General features: G+C 45.0%; 1 protein-coding gene across 3 annotated transcripts in view; it reads left to right on the top strand.

Moving 5' to 3' along the window:
• Positions 1 to 18,841, top strand: part of LOC126483960 (inactive dipeptidyl peptidase 10) — a 1,424,293-nt gene that overhangs the window by 1,395,895 nt on the left and 9,557 nt on the right. For all 3 annotated transcript variants that reach the window (XM_050107257.1, XM_050107256.1, XM_050107255.1), the window contains exon 17: positions 13,754 to 13,959. In XM_050107257.1, the coding sequence (XP_049963214.1) occupies positions 13,754 to 13,959 (206 nt within the window). The remainder of the gene's footprint in view (positions 1 to 13,753; positions 13,960 to 18,841) is intronic.

Below are 18,841 nucleotides of genomic sequence, written 5' to 3'. Positions count from 1 at the left end.
GAGTGAAACTGCTCCTTTGACTGATAGCTGCAACGTTACTTCTTACCCTTTGTTTCCACAAATCCTCCCTCTTGCACATAAGTTACTCGATCTCATTTTGAACTATGAAGGTGCGATTCGCTCGAAGAAAGTTTGCTATTGCGTTTGTCCGTCGGATGAATTGCAGCAGTCATATTTTATATATCATGAAGCACGAAAATTAAACACGCATCGATACAACAACTCAGTCCTAAGTCTTACCCACATTATATTTCTGACGACAGCTGGTGAAGCCAGAATTGTTACGAAAGTAACATCGGAGGCAGCAATGAATACTTTTTCTAGTATCAATCAAAGTGGCTGTGTGGCAGTAGGCATTAGGCTCAAATCAAAACGGAATGGAGTTCAGTATTTAACATTCTGTCGAGGGTGACGTTATCATAGGTAGGGGAGACTGGGGCTAGTTGTTACAAATTTTTTTGGAATCTCGTATACCTCGACACAAAACACGTATGTCGATTGGACAGATGCCAAAAGTTAGCCCATTATTTAGTCTTCACAATGAAATTTTTGTCATAAATGTAAGCTCAGATTGTTAAGCTCTATATCAACTTTTTTGCTAACTTGTATGATGTAACAACCTACCCAACTGTGGGGCATCTTGTTACACTATATGGGGTTAGTTGTTACATAATAATTAAGAAAAAATATATTTTTGGTTCCATAACACAGATTTATTTAATCATTAGTTTTAATGCAAGAGGTGGTAACAAATCATAAAACTTGAAACACAGTACTAATATTGACATACAGTCATGATTAATCTGATGAAGAAATATCAAGTTCATTATCAGAGCTACAGTTTTTACAAATAAAGAAACTGTCATGCTTGGCACACCTATCATGTGCCCACCTTTTACATTTTGTGCACTGTATCCATGTGGTTGGTGGTCTTGACAGAGAGTATGGTTCCATACACTCAATACACACGCAGTCGTCTTCCTCATCAGATGATTCTACGATCTCACATTTTCGTTTCCCCGTTTTTGCCTTCTTGTTTTTATTTTTCGGCGCCAACACCAGTCGTCGTCTTGCAGGTTTCTTTTGTCTGTTTGCCTCAACTGTCAATGCTGCTTTTACTGGTGAATCAGTCAGGATAGCACTCACTCGTTTATTACTTCTTACTGTTTTCTTGCGGGCAGGAGCTTTCGGGAAAGGCCTCAGTTCTTCAGGTGGCACATGTGTGTGTGTGGAGTTTGCAGAACCAACTGTTGAGGTGCAACGCGTCGGACTTGATTCCACACTTGTTGATGTGCTGGGAACGCCATCCCCTACTGAGTTCGTGAGAGACACAGAAAGCAGAGTTTCATCTTCCCTGTATGGGCGGTCCGTCACGGCAGAGGGCAAAAATTCATCGTCTGTAAAAATGTCTCTGTTAAATGGCCATATTACAGACACTTGAAATCAAGTCTTGATGTTCCTTGGCGTAGCAGCTCTAAGCAAAGATTGTTTAACTATAAATGGAATGTCATATATTGTCATAGTGTTCCCAGCATTGTTTTTCATCCACGCATCTGATGCAGAGTTAATATATTTTTTAAATGGGCCCAACACAGCTCTGTCTAAAGGTTACAATTTATGAGACGTATGTGGCGGAAAAGAGAGAAGGACAACCCCGTTTTCTTTGGCTACGTCTAACACGGAAATATCAAGGTGCGATTGATGGTTGTCCAAAAGAAGGAGAGCCGATCGCTCTCTTGTAGCCCTGGAATGATGAATGAAATGAAGCATGAACGAGCGAAAATCTTGCCCTGTCATCCACCCTGACTTGTTTGCACACCCTGCGCTACCTTCTGGCCCATTTCGATGGAAATAACCCCTGAAGTTCTTTCTTGAAAACACAAAGAAAGGCGGGATTCAGTTTCCAGACGCATTTACTGCCAAGGCAACAGTAACTAGAGTTCCTCTTTCAGCAGACGTTATAGCACCGACTTGTTTAATTACTTTCCTTGCTACAGTTTTGGCAGGCGTTTGTACCGTGGTGACGGCAGTCTCGTCCACATTATACACTTCTTGACATTGAAATTTGTATCGATCATAAACTTCACTTAGATTTGTAAAAAATCTACCTACATTGTGCTTATTGAAACCAGTAGCCCTGCTTAGGCTGGTAGCTTCTGGTGTGCAGATGGAAAGCGTTTTCTTTCGTTTGAGGAATCCTCCAAATCAGTCAGTGGAAGCTAGTTCTACATCGCTCCAACCAACGGGATACTTGACATTATTGTTCACAGCTTATTGAAATGCTAGACTCCTCACTTCCTTCGCAGAAAGTCCATAGTAGAGCTTAGCAGCTTTCTGAATGTATTCTTCCAGCTCTGCTTCTTGTTCGTCTGAGAAAACCTGCCGAGATCGCTTATAACCAACGTTTGGCACAAGCATCTCTCCCGATTCTGAAAGTAAGCAGACAAGAAAAATTGTAATAGGCTGTTATAGGCTACGTTTTCCTGCGCGTATCTGTTATGTCAGAAGAGATTAATTTGCTTAGATATATAGGTGTATTTGCACGTTATATAACACCAATAATCTACAACGCCACAGTTGGCGACGCTGACAATGAAAAGTAAGTTGCCTACCTCCCTTTGTTGATTCCAATCGCTTACAAAACCTCTGCATCGTCATAAAATGTATATTGTACTTTTGGGCAGCTTTCCGCAGTGAAGAAAAGCCACTTAGAACTTCATTTGCCGCTTCAGCATATGTTTCCTTAGGAATAGTGCCTCTGTCAGTCTTCTTCTTATAATAATAGACATAATTGCTTACATTAAAGGAAACAAAAACTCTTTGGGGCAAGTTGTTACACCGTAACAATTTGCCCCTGCGCCTTCGTAACAACTGACCCCATGCTACGCCATTTTCTCTTATTGTCGAAATCAACAATATAAACTATTTGTTTGGAAGTTCAACGTATACTACTACGTACCTGAATGTTGGACGCTGATATGTTGCAAAATTTAAAATGAAATCAGCAATTTCCTGCGAACTATGAAAAAATTCACACAGAGTACAAAAATTACTCCAGCACAGGAAAAACATGTTTTCTGTCACTAGCGCCTTACAAGGGAACCTCCCCATCGCACCCCCCTCAGATTGAGTTATTAGTTGGCACAGTGGATAGGCCTCGAAAACTGAACACAGATCAATCGAGAAAACAGGAAGAAGTTGTGTGGAACTATGAAAAAAAAAGTAAAATATAAAAACTGAGTAGTCCATGTGAAGGATAGGCAACATCAAGTAATATGTGATCTCAGGAGCGCCGTGGTCCCGTGGCTAGCGTGAGCACTTGCGGAATGAGAGGTCCTTGGTTCAAGTCTACCCTCGAGTGAAAGCTTTAACTTTTTATTTTCACACAATTATCACAGTTCAGGCACTCACACACAATCAACTTCGCTCTCCAAAATTCCAGGACATGTTCAGATTTGTTTGGATTTACGCAGGATTTGACGGTCTATACACGGAAAAATTTGAAAACGTTAAAAACATGTGTTTTGACAGAGCACAGGCAAAACTGTGCGACTGTGAAACTGTTGCATTCATTTGTTGCAGTTTATGTGACAAACACTTATGTTTTCATCACTTTTTTGGGAGTGATTATCACATCCACAAGAAAACCTAAATCGGGAAAGGTAGAAGAATCTTTTTACCCATTCGCCAAGTGTACAAGTTAGGTGGGTCGACAACATATTCCTGTCATGTGGAGCACATGCCGTCACCAGTGTCGTATAGAATATATCAGACGTGTTTTCCTGTGGAGGAATCGGTTGACCTATGACCTTGCGATCAAATGTTTATGGTTCCCATTGGAGAGGCACGTCCTTTCGTCTACTAATAGCACGGTTTTGCGGTGCGGTCGCAAAACACAGACACTAAACTTATTACAGTGAACAGAGACGTCAATGAACGAACGGACAGATCATAACTATGCGAAAATAAAGAAATTAAAATTTTCACTTCAGGGAAGACTTAAAGCAAGGACCTCGCGTTCCGCAAGTGCTCACGCTAACCACGGGACCACGGCGCTCCCGAGTTCAAAGCAACCTTTATGTTGCCTATACTTCACATGAAATACTCAGTTTGTATATTTTGCTTATTTTTTCATAGTACCACACAACTTCTTCCTGTTTTCTCGATTGATCTGTGTTCAGTTTTTCAAGGCCTATCCACGGTGCCAACTTATAACTAAATCTGACGGGGGTGCGATGGGGAGGTTCCCTTGTTAGTACCAACTCACGGCTGGTATAGGCAGGATGGAGGACGGGGACTCTTAGTGCTACCATCTGGCGGAGCAACGAGTAAACTGCTCTAGCGCGGAAATTTTTCTTGTCAAGTAACAACTTGCCCAGTGTAACAACTAGGCCCGGTCTCCCCTACAGATAAGTTCCTAATGTGGAAGGCAACCGGCCACGTCCTTTTCAAGGGATTCATCCTGACATCTGCTTCAAGCGATTTTTGGGAAGCACGGGAAACCTAAATCTGGATAAGTGACCGTGGATTTCAACTGAGAACCTTCTGAAAGGGAGTCGAGTGTTTGCTCCACCTCTCTCATTTCCAATATAGATTCCAGAACGATATGGGTAAACTCCCGCAAGCTGAGAAAGATGACAAGTAGCTGTATCGCTTGCGAAGAGTTACTCTGAAATGTTAGCGAAACAGTCATTTACATCGATCACTGAAATCAACAGTGATGTACGCGGAAGCCATTTATTTCTTAAACACTTTAAATTACATTAGATGTATTCGCAGTTGCGAATATTGAACAACCATCATCGTCTAATGAAACGACTAAAATGAAAATTTGTACAGGATCGCGACTCGACCCCGAATTTCTCGCTTATCGCGAGCGGTCGCCTTACAATTTGGGTATCGTAGACGACTCACGGCCAGATCCAAACTTACATTTGTCGTCAATCATACGTCTACAAGCTGTACTCGTACATTCATTATATATATTCCCGTACAGGTGCGACATTTTACTTGAAAGTCGCTTGCTCGTTGCCAGCGGGTAAATACGATATTGTAATGGCTGTGTTATTCCGAATTACGATGCAACGTTCCTTTGGACATGCATTCATGAATGCCAAAAGGAACTTTGCATCATAATTTGGAATAACACAGGCACGACAATGTCGTATTTCTTAAATGGCATTCGCGTTCTAACATCATAGGCATCTAATTCAACAATTACGATTTGTGGATGTTAACAGCAACCTCATTGTATATCGCACAGCACAGGCGATATGAAAAGTCTCGTCATACCGTTTGCATTACACAAACAACTAAAATAAGTATGTATTTTTATTACATGGTAAACTGGAGCTGAAAGTTGATTCAACTCCACACCGTTTACCCGTTTACTACGCATGGTCCTATTCGAGACGGAATACTAGTGCCTTTCTCCGACGATTATAAGTGACTTCCGTAAAAAATTACGTGACAAGAAAAAAACAGTGAAGCATCCAGAATGTGAGGGCGGTACGGAATGAAACTCCACAAGCTGAAAGGGTATGTGACGTTATTCCAGCGATTACAAAATCGAGTCAAATTTACAAATAACTCGGCAGTACGAGCCCACCTGTCAATAAAACGTTGTACCTCGTGTGGCTTAGACACATGGACAAATTCGATTGGGCGAAAGCCAATGTACCCTCCACTGAGGCGAGCTGGCCCACTGCTGCTGTAACTGGTCATCATTGACTCGCAAGTCGCTGACGTGGCGTCAACTAAAAGGACTTGCAATATAGCAGCCGAACTCCCCCGAATGGGGCCACCCTGTCAACAATGCCATACGTTCATTTCCATACTCGTCCTTGACATCGTGGATGCTGGCACTGGGGTAGAGTTGATGTTAACGTTGGTCCTACACGCATACTCTCGGGGACAAATATGGAGATATTTGTCTTCATGAAAGTACCTCAACATCACTCAAATGGTTAAATGGCTCTGAGAACTATGGGACATAAGTTCTGAGGTCATCAGTCTCCAAGAACTTAGAACTACTTAAACCTAACTAACCTAAGTACATCACACACATCCATGCCCGAGGCAGGATTCGAACCTGCGATCGTAGCAGTCGTGCGGTTCCAGACTGAAGCGGCTGAACATCACTCAGCCGGCCGGAGTGGCCGTGCGGTTCTGGGCGCCGCAGTCTGGAGCCGAGCGACCGCTACGGTCGTAGGTTCGAATCCTGCCTCGGGCATGGATGTGTGTGATGTCCTTAGGTTAGTTAGGTTTAATTAGTTCTAAGTTCTAGGCGACTGATGACCTCAGAAGTTAAGTCGCATAGTGCTCAGAGCCATTTGAACCATTTGAACATCACTCAGACAGTCTACAGAGAGACACGTGCCATGTTTGGACGTGTAGAAAATGGCACCATGGTACTGTCTGATGAGAGGCAACACGTGAGAATGTCGGATGTCGGTGACATACCTCTGTGCTGTCAGAGTTCCCTCAGTCACTACCACCCATGACCTGAAGTCATACATTATGGATCCCCACGCCATAGCTCCACGAGTAACATGGCACACTGAAGAATGGGACCTCTCCCCAGGTCGCCGCCATCCTCGCTGACGTCATAAGGGATAGTGGAAAACAGGGGTTCGTCGCTGAACACAATGGGACGCCTTCTATCAGCAGTCCATCCTGCCTGGTTACGGCATCACTTCAGACGCAGCAGTTTGTATTGTGATGTTAATGGAGCCTATGTATGCGACGCTACGCTACTTACCTCGCCCAGCCGCTGCTAGTCTCCGTCCAATAGCGCAGGACGACAAAGAATGTTGTGGCGTGTCCGTTACTGGGATGGCAGGCGTAGACGTGAAGACGCCATGCTGTGATTGCTGGACAATAGGGCGATACTCCCTTGTGGTAGTCGGAAATGATGACGAGTATGGCTGTTCTCATGTCACCATGCAATCTAACATTGGGCCGCTGTCACGAACAGATGCCCACATATCTCAAAATTGTAAGGTTCAACTAGCCGCCAAATGGAGACCCACAACGAGGCCGCTTTCACAGACTGATATGTGCTGATAACGCTGTCTCACGTGAATAAATGGCATCTCCGTGTCCTTCGGAGTAGTTGCTCAACACCTGAATATTGTTCACTCATCTTATAAAGCCTACCAGACCTGGTAATAACTCTAGAAACGAACAATGCTAAAGCACCCCTGTGGCCGGTCTGAGAGTGACAGAAGCATGCAGTTCTAATCATTTACATGGCCGCCAATGGTGCGTACGTGTTCGAATTCACTTTTACATCCGATCACGTCTTCCAGATGCTTCACGTTTTTTGTCAGACAGTGTATTACGAGATAAATGGAAACTGTTGTGATCCTATTCAAGGCAATGTGTCAGTGTCTTTCTTTGACTTACGCAGAAGAATATATGGCGACTGCGGTACCCGCCTCCATAGCCATGGTAGAGTCCGCACAGGATACGGTGACCGAAGCGCAATGACCAGTTTTCGTCCAAAATGCTGGACGAGTTTATTCGTTTTTTCGGGAGTGGACACCGACTTTGCCTGCCATCTTTCGGCCGGTTGGCCATGACAGAATCGAAGTGCTGGCCTTGCAATCTTTCTCAAACAGTTTTGCAGAAACTGTGAGTTAAAAAATTCATTTTTGCGTTACTTATACTGTTGTGACTTGGCAAGACAGCCAAGCCACTATGAGATAGCCGAAAGGCACGCGTTTAAGCTTACGCCGGCTGGCGTGAGGTTTGCAACAGGTCAAGGTCTTATAGTAGCAAAAATAGTACGTAGCTTCTGGAATACTTAACTTAAATCCATAATTGGTGAACATCGGTCTGACGGTACATGCATCACAAGATAAATAGCAATTGATAATGGCGCCTTGCTAGGTCGTAGCAAATGACGTAGCTGAAGGCTATGCTAACTATCGTCTCGGCAAATAAGAGCGTAATTTGTCAGTGAACCATCGCTAGCAAAGTTGGCTGTACAACTGGGGCGAGTGTTAGGACGTCTCTCTAGACCTGCCGTGTGGCGGCGCTCGGTCTGCAATCACTGATAGTGGCGACACGCGGGTCCGACGTATACTAACGGACCGCGGCCGATTTAAAGGCTACCACCTAGCAAGTGTGGTGTCTGGCGGTGACACCACATATACCTTTATACGTCAGGTTCATGATGATGTGCCCATCATTTCTTTAATGGCCACAGTTATCATGATATATACGTGGAAGTGAGATGCTGCGCGAAATTCGAAAAAATTTGCAATGAAAAACAGAGGTTTCTATGATTTTGAGTCTGGTGCATATTACATAATATGTTGTTCCATATGTAATTAGGCTAACATAGTGACTTTTTCTATGGCCTTCGGTGGAGGTCTCTATCTGTCACCAATCTTGAGAAAACTGATATGACGTAGCATGCTCATTTGGCATCGCGTCCTGCCAGCGATAAAGCCGAAGTGAAATATGCGCAACATTCCTCATCTTTCGAATTCGGTCTGAGATATTGAAATGAAATTTTGGAAATGATAGCACTCGATGGAAGAGAGTATTTTGCCAAATGGTTATTATGCAAAACTTTATTCCCTACTGTGTTATTCCACTAACTACAGACGTTTTCCTTGAAAGAATGTGATTTTTAAGGGACATCCACCTAGTGAAACGCAAAATGCTATGTGTTTTGGAACAGCATAACTACATCTGCATCTACATCGATACTCCGCAAGCCACCTGACGGTGTGTGACGGAGGGTCCCTTGAGTACCTCTATTGGTTCTCCCTTCTATTCCAGTCTCGTATTGTTCGTGGAAACAAGGATTGTCGGTATGCCTCTGTGTGGGCTCTAATCTCTCTGATTTTATCCTCATGGTCTCTTCGCGAGATATACGTAGGAGGGAGCAATATACTGCTTGACTCCTCGGTGAAGGTATGTTCTCGAAACTTTAACAAAAGCCCGTACCGAGCCACTGAGCGTCTCTCCTGCAGTCTTCCACTGGAGTTTATCTATCATCTCCGTGACGCTTTCGCGATTAATAAATGATCCTGTAACGAACCGCGATGCTCTCCGTTGGATCTCCTCTATCTCTTCTATCAACCCTATCTGGTACGGATCCCACAGTGCTGAGCAGTATTCAAGCAGTGGGCGAACAAGCGTACTGTAACCTACTTCCTTTGTTTTCGGATTGCATTTCTTTAGGATTCTTCCAATGAATCTCAGTCTGGCATCTGCTTTAACGACGATCAACTGTATATGATCATTCCATTTTAAATCACTCCTAATGCCTACTCCCAGATAATTTATGGAATTAACTGCTTCCAGTTGCTGACCTGCTCTATTGTAGCTAAATGATAAGGGATCTTTCTTTCTATGTATTCGCAGCACATTACACTTGTCTACATTGAGATTCAATTGAAGAAATTATACGTTTATTTTGTTTCGAGGATGTGTTTTCTCATAAGCTACTGACCTTGTGTATTGTGGATTGAACTGGGGACCCAGAAACGACGGAGAGGCTTCGTCCCGCCGTAGCCTCCAGTGGTTCACAACCCCACAACAGGCCACAGCAGTCCACCCAACCCACCGCCGTCCCACACCGAACCCAGGGTTATTGTGCGCTTCGCATTTCTCATGGTACTAGTCGGGAGGAGTAAACTGCGTGCTGGCACTGGATATCAGCTTCTGCCATCTGTCACATTAAGCTGTTCTTATATTACATTATACCAGTATTATGTGCCTCTAGAAGCACTTACTGGGAACGTCTCATAGCAGACGAGTGTAACTCTAAATGTTTGAGTGGGAGAGTAATTATGGTGTACGCATACGTGGAGACAGTGTTTGCGCAGCATAGTGTAACTGAGCCAGAATAAGGGGAACGGGCTCGCATTGGCCTAGGCAGATGGAAAACAGCGTTAAAAACCATTCACAGTCTGGCCAGGCAGATTCGTGACGGGGACCGGCACGCCTTCCCGCTCGCGAAGCAGCGCGATAGATAGCACGGCTAGCCAGGCGGCTGCTACTGACCTTACTTCTCCACAGTTCCTCACTTACTAAACTTAATAATCAACTATTTCAGAATTCTGTCGCAGTTGCACCTGCACAACATGTTAGTGAGCAGACCTTGTTGAATTCCGCTGTATTTTGGCAAAAGAAGTGAATTTTAACATGGCAACTAGAGAAATCAGTGGGTTTCACTCAAAATTCGTCACCCTTGGGGCTTCTCTGAAAGTTACAAATAGTTAACACGCCAGGCGGAAACAGATCGCTGATTTTGTTGCATTTTCAGCGGGATTCTTTTTAGATACGGACAGAAACAGAGATAACAAATGTTCAAATGTGTGTGAAATCTTATGGGACGTAACTGCTAAGGTCATCAGTCCCTAAGGTTACACACTACTAAACTTAAATTATCCTAAGGACAAACACACACACCCATGCTCGAGGGAGGACTCGAACCTCCGCCAGGATCAGCCGCACAGTCCGTGACTGCAGTGCCCTAGACCGCTCGGCTAAACCCGCGCGGCACAGAGATAACAGATCTTTTTGAACGGTCACCATGCAAGCCTGGGCCTGGAGGAGCTGCACTTAACATTTATAAAAACGTGAGCTCTGTTTAGAATGGCACTTCCGCTCCAGCGCTCGGCAGTTCCCCCCCCCCCCCCCCCCCCCCCCTACCACTCTCTCCGCGCATTCCGTGCCGACTGCTGTCTACAAAAATGGCTCTGAGCACTATGGGACTCAACTGCTGAGGTCATTAGTCCCCTAGAACTTAGAACTAGTTAAACCTAACTAACCTAAGGACATCACAAACATCCATGCCCGAGGCAGGATTCGAACCTGCGACCGCAGCGGTCTCGCGGTTCCAGACTGCAGCGCCTTTAACCACACGGCCACTTCTGCCGGCTGCTGTCTACAGGCCGCGTCATTCTGCGTGGACTCTAACTAAAGCATGCCTAATGGGTGGCGTTTGACTTTAAGATACCCCGTTCGCATTGTGATGGTGAAAGAAGTTTTCGCCGACAGTATTTGGACGACAAACGTATGGGAGGTGGAAGAATTAGGTTGCTAGAAAGTGTCTTTTTGCCAGTGATGTGGATTTCACTCCAAACCTTTCTGCGCCGTCTGTTGGGGTGCAGAGAAATGAACATTCTTAATGGTAATCTGTCCGTCAGATAGGGATGCTGATTTTCGTATTTCTCATGATACTAGTCGGGAGGAGTAAACTGTATGCTGGCACTGGATATCAGCTTCTCCCATCTCTCACATTAAGCTGTTCTATATTACATTATATCATGTGCCTCCAGAAGTAGTATACTTGTATACTTAAATGAAGTACAGGGTACTGAGTGTATGGATTATGTCCATGGGCCAAAAAATTAAACATATCCCATTTAGAATACGCGCATAAATAAATAACTGTTAAGTAAATAAGAAATGTGCAAACTGTACACTGCATGATGCTTTGAACGATTGCCCCTGCAGTATTAAGTATTCTCGATCCAAATGTCGTGCTGTTTCTAGATGACATCCGAGTTTTCTACAATATGCATCACTGACATCGTCCAGAAAGGAAACTGACTGTCGAAGACATAAAGGAATTACATAAATTTAACCTACGAAGTAGTATCTACTAAGACCAGAGGCTAAATTGACACCAACGATGAAATTTGACTCGCAGCAGTTATGTGTTATTTTGTATAACACGCGGTGTACATCTGTGTATTCTCTCCCCATAAAGTGACCAGTCTTACAAAGACGCAGAGTGACGTTTCATCTTTTGCGTCTGTGCAACCTTAAGCTGCAGCGAGCACCACTACGTCAGTTACGTATCTGTGTAAGACCTTTATTTCGGTTGACTACATGATGCTTACAGTGGAGGATACTGTCGAAATCTCATATTTGCACTGAGAATTAATGCGACAAGTGCACTGAGAACACTTAATGCGACAACTCCTTCGCGAAAGACTTTGTTGCTGTATTGCGCCCGTTGCCTCACGTTACGTACGCTAAACGACTTGTCGCTACACCGAATCACAAACGATGGTGGTTCATGCATGTCGAGGCATGGACGGGGATGGCACTGTTGAACGTTCCAAGCGACAGTTGCGGTTCACCCGTCTCCGTTTGCGCTTAAAGAAAGCGTGTATCCGTTAATAAAAAGTTCTCGGGTTTCAAACCGCGTCAAGTGGTTTACTGCCCACGAGCTTTCGGCAGAGATCTCCTCTGCCATTGTCAAGTGGATGACTGTCGTGTGGTCGTCACTACCGTGCTTATGTAGCCGCGCCGTCGCTCGTGACGTCACTGGTGCTCGGCCCCGCACCATATGTGGTAATGTTTTGGCCGAGCGACCGCCGGGCCCGCTTTAGCTCCCTCAACACCGCATCCCATGCTGTACTCAGCTGCAATCCACTGTCTCTGTTGAAGGTGTTGTCAGACATTCTAATCTCTGTGGCCTCGTTTATCACGCTATCCTAGAAGCCATTAGCCCGTTTAATAATAGACGTCTCATCGAATGCAATTCGGTGTCCGTTTCCAGAGCATGTTCTGCTGCAGCTGACTTTTCGGGGTAGTGCAGACGGTAACACCTTTCATGTTCTATGCGGCGCTGTTCAATAGCGCGAACAGTCTGGCCGACGTAGAACTGCCCACATCCACACAGTATCTTGTAAATTCCTGGCGTTCTGAGGCCTACGTCGTCTTTCACAGATTTCATTAGTTGCCGGATCTTTGCCTGAGGCCTGAAGATTGTGTCTATTTTATGCCTCTTCAGGAGACGACTAATCTTCCCTGTTGTCGAACCACAAAACGGTAGCCGGCCGGAGTGGCCGAGCGGTTCTAGGCGCTACAGTCTGGAACCGAGCGACCGCTACGGTCGCGGGTTCGAATCCTGCCTCGGTCATGGATGTGTGTGATGTCCTTAGGTTAGTTAGGTGTAAGTAGTTCTAAGTTCTAGGGGACTGATGACCTCAGAAGTTAAGTCCCATAGTGCTCAGAGCGATTTGAACCACAAAACGATAAGAATGCAACCTGCTTGGTGTCTTCTTCAGAGGTCTTCTTCCTTTGAGGCTTGGATGACGTCTATTATTAAACGGGCTAATGGCTTCTAGGATAGCGTGATAAACGAGGCCACAGAGATTAGAATTTCTGACAACACCTTCAACAGAGACAGTGGATTGCAGCTGAGTACAGCTTGGGATGCGGTGTTCAGGGAGCTAAAGCGGGGCCGGCGGTCGCTCGGCCAAAACATTACCACATATGGTGCGGAACCGAGCACCAGTGACGTCACGAGCGACGGCGCGGCTACAAAAGCACGGTAGCGACGACCACACGACAGTCATCCACTTGACAATGGCAGAGGAGATCTCTGCCGAAAGCTCGTGGGCAGTAAACCACTTGACGCGGTTTGAAACCCGAGAACTTTTTATTAACGGATATCGCCGCGAGAGCATGCATTCGTACATAGCGTGTATCCTGTAAATCATGTCTCTCGCATGCTAATGTAGAATTTGTCGCTTGCCTCCACCGTCAGTGCTGCCAAAATCGCAACAAATGGAGTAAAAAGTTGCTAAATAACTCGTTACGATGAAGTTCAACGATGGCATTGGCTCCTACATTCCAAGCAGAGCGCTCAGAGCACTCCTGAACGCTCATTGGCTGCCTGAGAATGCGTGACGTAGGTGCGCATTACAGGCCCAAATTCGTGCGCCGCCGTTCGTGGCGCCATCTGTACCGCAGACGCCCCGCGCTGTTGCAGACTCGGCCTTCACGGAGCGCGTGCTGGGGCTGCCCGGCGACAACTACAAGGGCTACGTGGAGGCGGACGCGACGCAGCGCGCTCGCTACGTGCCCAGCCACTCGCTGTACCTGCTGCACGGGCTCGCCGACGTCACGGCGCCTTACGTGCACGGCGTCGCGCTGGCGCGGGCGCTCGCGCAGGCCAACATCATCTTCCGATACCAGGTCAGTCTCCTTCCTGCACCAGCCTCGTCACCCCACACTACCATCTACTACACCCAACGAACACCAACTTCAGGTACGAGGTCAGTCTCCTCTCTTGTACCAGCGTCATCATCTTACAGAAGCATCTACTACACCCAACATCTATCACCTTCACATGCAAAGTCACTCTCCTCTCTTGGACCAGCCATAGCATCCTACAGTAGCATGTACCACACCCAAATCACCTACAGTCTCCTCTCCTGTACCAACCTCATCATACCACGGTAGCGTCTACTACATCCAGCATGTTCAGATACCAGGTCAGTCCTCTCTCATGCACAAGCCTCATCATTACACAGTAGCATCTACTACACTGAATTCCATCTTCTTCAGATACCAGATCAATCTCCTCTCCTCTACCATCCTCATCATCCCACGGTCGCGTCTACTACAGCCAACATCCAGCATCTTCACGTACCAGATCAAGCTCTTCTCCTGTACCACCCTCATCATTCTATCGAAGCACTCGACATCGTCAGTTTCTGAATTAAATTTTCTCGCGCTTTCTCTGTCATCTCGGCCTGGGGGCTTGTGAAGTCCGCCAGAGAGCTTGGAGCCTGACCTCGGCTGCTAGTCGGAGCAGCGACAGTCGCCAGGTAACATCGTCGCCACCGCTGGCCAGTCAGCACCCGCCTACAACTGTTACGGGACATGAAAGACACTCCCAGATCCAACTATCTGTACTGTATCCAACCAGCCTTTCTCCCATCTCACCCACACAAAATCCGAGGTACTTGCTGACTGTGACACTGTGTGATAATGGATCCTCTTTATTGTATTTTAATCTTCAAACTGTTAATCCCGTACACAGGGTTTTACGCGAGACCCATCAAATATTTTAGGAGGTTGTAGTATAGACTAACAACGTCTTTCTGCATCGGTTCCCGTCAATTCACAGTCGTTAATTGCTGTCGGACTTGTCTAGCGCTTGGATGGATGACCATCCGTGTCTGCCGACCACTGTTGGCGAGAGGCTAATTGAGGAGCTACTTCACTGAGAAGTAGCTGCTCTGGTCACGAAAACTGACCACGGCCAGGAGGGTGTAGTGATGATCACATGCTCCTCCACATCTGCATCGGGTGATGCCTGTGGGCTGAGGGATGACACGTCGGTCGGTCGGTACCGTTGGGCCTTCCGAGGTCTGTTCGAACGAAATTTTAGTACAGACAAACAAAATAAAATCATCCATACAATATGGGTCCAATTTGTATTGGCTACTGAAATCAGCTGTTACAATGTAACAAAAACCGATGCTCACAGAAGTTAAAGCGAAAGAAACTGATGAAGTTCAAAGCTGACATTAAAAATTCCACATCTGACTTCAGCACAACTTCCAGTTCTCTTGATAACGCCACTTGTAACTCTTCTGAGGTCATCTTGGCTTTCTTTTTATGATGAGAAGCGCTATTAATAACCCGAATAATCAAATTGTCTCTTTTGCTTACTTTTTCTTTCTAGACTTCACTTCTCAACTATCCCCATAGTCAAAAATCTAAAGGCATAAGTTCCGCTACTTTGGTGGCCAAAATGGTGACAATTCCCGCTGGTCCATCTTCCGGGGAATGTTACGTTTAGATCACGTGTCGCGTGAGTAGAACAATGTGGAAGGGATCCATCTTGTTCGACGAACATGCGGGCCTTCGTAGCCAAGGAACCTCTTCCAGTAACGCTGGATGCTCATTCTCAAGGAAGTCTCTGTAAGACTACACGGCAACGTAACAACTCCAATCAACAGACAGTCTTATCATACCAGACCACACAATTACAGAGATGCGTTTTTGAAACGTATCTCCACAAAAGCAGATGCATTTTTGCCGAAACAAAGTGATACCGTCGCAAATGAAAGTGGCTTCATCCGTAAACTTTATTCAAGGGATTACTCGGCGATCCGCGAAGTATCCAACGGCAAAATTCCAACATTTTATCTTCATCTCTTTCTTGAAGCTGTTCAATGCACTGTAAATGATAAGGTTAGAGGTTGTGCCTACGTGATATCTACCATATTCTTATATGTGAAACACCGATACATACAGAAATTCTGCTCGTGTTTGTTGAAGGAATACCTTCTGCCGACTAAATAACGGCTTCTACTTCATCCACATTTTGTTCACTCAGACGTTCAGATTATATTCTATACTACCAGCTCCTAAAATGTTTAACATTCCTCATGAAATGCTCTGTGTATTTTAACATTGCTGCCTTTCTTTATCATGGTTCCGGTCAGCCCTCCACCACTTTGGCCACAAGTGACTTATTTACATGCTCTGTTTCACTCTGGACTACCATTATTACAGATTTACGACACAGTGTTGTCGGCAGAGATTATTTGCATTTATGTTAATTGAGTACGACTAAAGCTCGTTTGTTGACAGCAGTTCATTTCCGTTAAGACTGTTGATACTGTAGCACTCTTGGCGCCGTTTTTATGATCTTGTTTTACATTCCTTTCACTAATTTTCAATTCAGCCATATTATGTCTTTACAGTATGTTCCCCTACCACGTTTCAAAGCAATTCTGTGGTCTTTCCATGCTAGCTTCAATGTTTGACCCGTTCAGTAATGCCAACGTTCTCATTCTCTCCAATCTAAAGTTGCAGTGCTAGCTTTCCATCTTCCACCGCTAAGAACAACAGGTGTGTCGCGACATTATATGGTGTGACAGAGAACTGTGATGAGTATCACAAAATTTTCTTCTGTTCAACGCTCCAAACTTTTTAAGTTTAAAATAGGAACATTTTACTTTTTAACGTGACCTGTAATGAAAAATCGATTACGATATAATCTTCCTGCGACGGCCAGCAACTATCGATCCTGAATGCTGGTAATTTGAACGTTGGTCAAAATCCGGAACAGTGTTCGTCTTACTCTTCTCACGTAGTGCAAACAAGAGTAAAATCACCTTGGTCACATGTTGCGCTTCGGTATACAGGGTGGTCCATTGATCGTGACCGAGCCAAATATCTCACGAAATAAGCGTCAAACGAAAAAACTACAAAGAACCTAACTCGTCTAGCTTGAAGGGGGAAACCAGATGGCGCTATGATTGGCCCGCTAGATGGCGCTGCCAGAGGTCAAACGGATATCAACCGCGTTTTTTTTAAATAGGAACCCTCATTTTTTATTATATATTCGTGTAGTACGTAAATAAATATGAATGTTTTAGTTGGACCACTTTTTTCGCTTTGTGATAGATGGCGCTGTAATAGCCACAAACATATGGCTCACAGTTTTAGACGAACAGTTGGTAACAGGTAGGTTTTTTAAATGAAAATACAGAACTTAGGTATGTTTGAACATTTTATTTCGGTTGTTCCAATGTGATACATGTATCTTTGTGAACTTATCATTTCTGAGAACGCATGCTGTTACAACGTGAGTACCTGTAAATACCACATCAATGCAATAAATGCTCACAATTATGTCCGTTAACCTCAATGCATTTGGCAATACGTGTAACGGTATTCCTCTCAACAGCGAGTAGTTCGCCTTCCGTTATGTTCGCAGATGCATTGACAATGCGCTGACGCATGTTGTCAGGCGTTGTCGGTGGATCATTATAGCAAATATCCTTCAACTTTCCCCACAGAAAGAAATCCAGGGACGTCAGATCCGGTGAACGTGTGGGCCATAGTATGGTGCTTCGACGACTAATCCAGCTGTCATGAAATATGCAATTCAATACCGCTTCAACCGCACGCGAGCTACGTGGTAGACATCCATCATGTTGGAAGTACATCGCCATTCTGTCATGCAGTGAAACATTTTGTAACATCGGTAGAACATTACGTACGAAATCAGCATACATTGAACCATTTAGATTGCCATCGATAAAAAGGGGGCCAATTATCCTTCCTCCCATAATGCCGCACCATACATTAACCCGCCAAGGTCCCTGATGTTCCACTTGTCGCAGCCATCGTGGATTTTCCGTTGCCCAGTAGTGCATATTATGCCGGTTTACTTTACCGTTGTTTGTGAATGACGCTTCGTCGCTAAATAGAACGCGTGCAAAAAATCTGTCATCATCCCGTAATTTTTCTTGTGCCCAGTGGCAGAACTGTACACGACTTTCGAAGTCGTCGCCATGCAATTCCTGGTGCATAGAAATATGGTACGGGTGCAATCGAAGCTGATGTAGCATTCTCAGCACCGACGTTTTTGAGATTCCCGATTCTCGCCCAATTTGTGTTCTACTGCTACTGAAGTGCGGATCAGCGGCGACAGCAGCTGAAACACCTACTTGGGCATCATCATTTGTTGCAGGTCGTGGTTGAAGTTTCACATGTGGCTGAACACTTCCTGTTTCCTTAAATAACGTAACTATCCGGTGAACGGTCCAGACACTTGGATGATGTCGTCCAGGATACCGAGCAGCATACATAGCACGCGCCCGTTGGGCATTTTGATCACAATAGCTATACATCAACACGATATCGACCTTTTCCGCAATTAGTAAACGGTTTACAAATCACTTGTCAATGTGGACGGCACTCTTGGTGCTTCGACATCTTCTGCTAAGGGTAAAAAGAACGAAGTAAGGGGAGTAGGTAAAACTACTCAATTTGTTCTTATTCATGGACCTACATTATTTTGTGGTGCGAAGTTAAATTTTTCTTTAATGAAAGTTTCTTCTTCTTCCAGTTTGTGTAACGGATGGATAACAGTTGCTTTCGTTGCTTGTAACAATGCAGGGAGAGGCGGTTTGGAATCCTTTGAAACTCGTGAAAGTTTGGCTTACCGTACTATACCTGTTTCTGAGATTATTATTGCTAGTGAGGGTTCCTACCTTTTACCGCACGGGAGTTTGTCTTTGCCTTGTCGTAGACGTTGTAAGATAAATTC

The sequence above is a fragment of the Schistocerca serialis genome, chromosome 6 (assembly GCF_023864345.2).
Source record: "Schistocerca serialis cubense isolate TAMUIC-IGC-003099 chromosome 6, iqSchSeri2.2, whole genome shotgun sequence".
NCBI lineage: Eukaryota > Metazoa > Arthropoda > Insecta > Orthoptera > Acrididae > Schistocerca > Schistocerca serialis.
This window is presented reverse-complemented; position numbering and strand designations above follow the sequence as displayed.